This window comes from Buceros rhinoceros, unplaced genomic scaffold (assembly GCF_000710305.1).
Source record: "Buceros rhinoceros silvestris isolate BGI_N320 unplaced genomic scaffold, ASM71030v1 scaffold24905, whole genome shotgun sequence".
Taxonomy (NCBI): Eukaryota; Metazoa; Chordata; class Aves; order Bucerotiformes; family Bucerotidae; genus Buceros; species Buceros rhinoceros.
The window spans coordinates 1-3,398 of NW_010411486.1; the positions used below are offsets into that span (position 1 = coordinate 1).

Genomic DNA, 3,398 nt, shown 5'->3' on the forward strand with positions numbered 1-3,398 from the left:
ATCCCGTCGCGGCCCTTGCCCGTCCCGTAGGGCTGTCGTCTGTCGCGGCCCAGCGCACCGGGCTGCGGGAAGCGTCCTTGCAGGCGTGTGCATGCCGCCTGAAGCCTCTGTCTGCGCAGCCGGGTTTAGCCTGGGGGGTAGGATGAAGCCTGGGGGGATGCAGACCTCCGCATTGCATGTGGGGTGTCAGCTCGGGCCTGGAGGCAGTAAAAATCTCCCACGGCGAAGCAGCTGGGCAGCACCAGCGTCCCATAAACTGAACAGGCACATCCGTGCTGGTCAGCATCACTGTAACGGGCCACAGACCTTTTGAGCTCGGTAGAGTAGCAGAGATGGGAGCAGGAGTGCTGACCCAACAGAGCTGGCGGGTGTTTAAGGTTGTCGTATTTTGCAACTGCTTCTGTTTAGAAAATCCTTTTTCTCTTTGCAATAACTACAAGCTTTTGCCTACACATCCGAGATGCATTTGATGGTAAAAAAATGCTCCAGATGCTGCCTGTAGACAAAAGTAGGGCCTTTCTCCTGTCTTCGTGGTTTTAGATTACCATTAAGATGAGGACCTTTCTTCAACAGCAAGTCTCACCCTATGGAGTCATTAACACACCCCTTGTGGTGGGTGTTAAATCTCAGTGGGAAGAAGGTCCTTTGATTTGCCTGCGGTGCTCTGGCATGCTTGCTAGAAGGGACTGCATGTGATTTTGTGCCACCAGCTTGACCACCAACACATGCTTTTGGATAATTCTCCCAGATGAGTGCCATGTGAATGTCAGGCAAAGGCCTTTGAGAAAGCACCTGGTTGCTTTTGCTTCACTCGTCTATAGGTCTTTTTACCAGGGGCCACTATGCTGGTACACAAGAGGTTTAACATCCCAGTTTCTCTTGGCAGCAGAGAGCCTGTGCTCCTTTCTCTCGCCTGCCAGCTGGAGAGGTCACCAGGTGGTAAAAGTAGACTTTCTCCCAAAGGGTTTTGCTTGTTTGGCAACTCTGTAAATAGTAGAAGATGAGTTCAAAGTCTTCATGGATGACCTGACCCCACAGAGCTTATGATAAGGACAAAGGGTGCACCAGCTCACGCAACCGTTTCCCCCAGCACAGGCTCCAGTGTTACATAATGCCCAGCCAACTCACTGCTGCCCAGGGGCAATTTTAAGTTTTGGCAGGTACATAAGTAACTAACACGGATCCAAATTTTATGGCAGCTCTTCTCTATTTATGTGTAATCACTATCTAATTTTAAAAGCGTAGGGTGAAACACTTCGGGGAGCTAAGTGGAGCTGAGCATCCTAGACCCACTTGTACCACTAGCTTGCAGCGCTGTTTCCTTTCTGTGAAGCCAAGCAAGCACGGCCGGTCCTGCTGCGAGACAGGGAGAAGGAGATGGTCTCTGCTGACCTTGTTTCCAAGCAGCCACCACTGATGAGGAAAGGAACAGCGTAGCTGGCAAAGGAAAGAGCTGAGTGTGTGCAGTGGTACTGGCGCAGGGGACAGTTATCTGTGGACATGGTGTGTCTTGTGGAAGAAAGGCTGCAGGTTAGAAATGAAAATGTCTGTGGCCAGCAAAGACAAAACAAAGGGTGGATTCTTCCCTTTTCTTCTGACATAGGAATAGTTTGTGCATTCCTATGTCCCTGCTCCATTAGCACGTGCTTTCCTGCCTACACTGTAAGGCAGCACTGCCTTTTGGGAACAAACATAATGGCAACTCTGAAGATGGATACAGTCCAAGAAGCTGCTGTAGAAAAAAGAAAATCTGCTGGCATGTCAACCCTGATGCACATGGGTATCATGGCTTGCCAAGTTGCAGTCAGGACAAAAGTGATGTTGACCTGACTCTTTTCAGAGCCAGATTTGACCCAGTAGGCACAGAAGAGCTGCATCAAAGTGCCATGAAGCCATCTGCTGCGTTATTTCTCTCAGCAGTATCTAAACATGTGCTTTTTATTGTATGTTTTCCAGATCACAGCTTAGAGCAAGGGCCAGCAAAAGGGACTCCCTGATGATGATTAATATTGGGTCTTGGCATAGGCTTCCTTTTCATCATCTGCTGCCCGCCGCAGCAGTAACTGCTCCTTGCTGAGATCTGTGTCCTGTCTTGTACCCACTATGCTCCTTCTGTTCCCCTCCTTAGAGAGCTCACCATGGTCAATGAGACCCAGCATACCTGCAGTGCCAGCTCCAGCTCCAAGTCTGATGGAGGCAGCAGTAGTGGCAGCGAGAGCTCCAAGGACAGCTCACGCTGCTCCACCCCTGTCCTCGATGCTGACCGTCATGAGCGACTGCGGGAGAAGATGCGTCGGCGGCAGGACTCTGGAGACAAGTGGTTCTCCTTGGAGTTCTTCCCTCCACGCACAGCCAATGCTGCTGTCAACCTCATCTCCAGGTGAGGGCTGCAGGGTGGGAGAGGGGAGAGATGAAATATCTTTGGTGGAGGGCTGGGAAATAGCTAATGAGGCAGGCTCTGCCCCATGCTCTGTCTCCCCTTCCAGGTGACGAAGCAGGTAATGGGGCTGTGCTATCCTGCTGAGGAGGGTAATGGACACCAGGTAACTTGTCTTCCTTGGAGGCCCTGAAGAGTTAAGTGTCTTGGTGGGGTTACTGAGGGGGCCAGGCTGCTTCCGCTCTCCCATGCTCTGTGAAGATCAAACAACCCCAATATCGTGCAGAGCACTGGGGGACAACAGAGCAGAAAAGTACCTATTGAAAGCAGAGAACAGTAATTGATGAACAGGGTACCCAGGTCACTGGAACAAACTCCCACTTGTTTTCAGAATCATCCAGCCACTATGTTTTGTGCCACTGCTCCTGAGGTCTACAGTTTTAGCCTCTGAGATAGGAGTCCCCAGAGCTAAAGGTTATCGGGGAGCCCCAGGAGCCACCATGTACTCACCCGGAGGAAAAGAGGGGGTTTCGTAACTCTTCTTGTAACCGCCGTATGCCAGTGCCAGGTTAACTTTAAACAGAAGGGCCTGTTCCAACCTGGAGCAGGAGAGACACAAGTTAGGGGAGCCTTTATTTCTTCTGTTAGGCAAGCTTGGCAATACAACAAAGATCTGGTCTATCTTTTCATATCTGTGGCCTCTACAGTTCAAGCTGGGAACAGGGGGTTGCAGCATAGTCTCCCATCTCAGAAGGAATGGGACTTGCATTGCTGTCTGTCAGGAGACAGATCAGTCTAAAGGAGCATGTTGGGAGAAAGTATATTGTACAGAGAACACTTAGGTTGCCTCTTCAAAGAGACTGTAAGTTCCTTCTCATACAGCCTTAAAGGATGACCCTCCTTATTTACACTGGCCACCTGCTAACCTCCTAGTTCAACACCTCTCTTGGTCTCTCCTGCTGCTGTTACCCAAGCTCTGTCTGTTGCTGGCATTCCAGCAGGGAGCAAGATATCTCAGGGA

The 3,398-nt window shown here is 50.6% G+C and overlaps 1 protein-coding gene across 1 annotated transcript in view; it reads left to right on the forward strand.

Annotated features, from left to right (window-relative positions):
- Window positions 1–2,071: 2,071 nt before the first annotated feature.
- The window catches only part of LOC104493380 (methylenetetrahydrofolate reductase-like), a gene marked incomplete at its 3' end in the record, with an annotated part of 3,296 nt that continues 1,969 nt past the window's right edge, over window positions 2,072–3,398 (forward strand). The window contains exon 1 of the mRNA XM_010136044.1: window positions 2,072–2,380. Coding sequence (XP_010134346.1) covers window positions 2,139–2,380 — 242 coding nt within the window. The remainder of the gene's footprint in view (window positions 2,381–3,398) is intronic.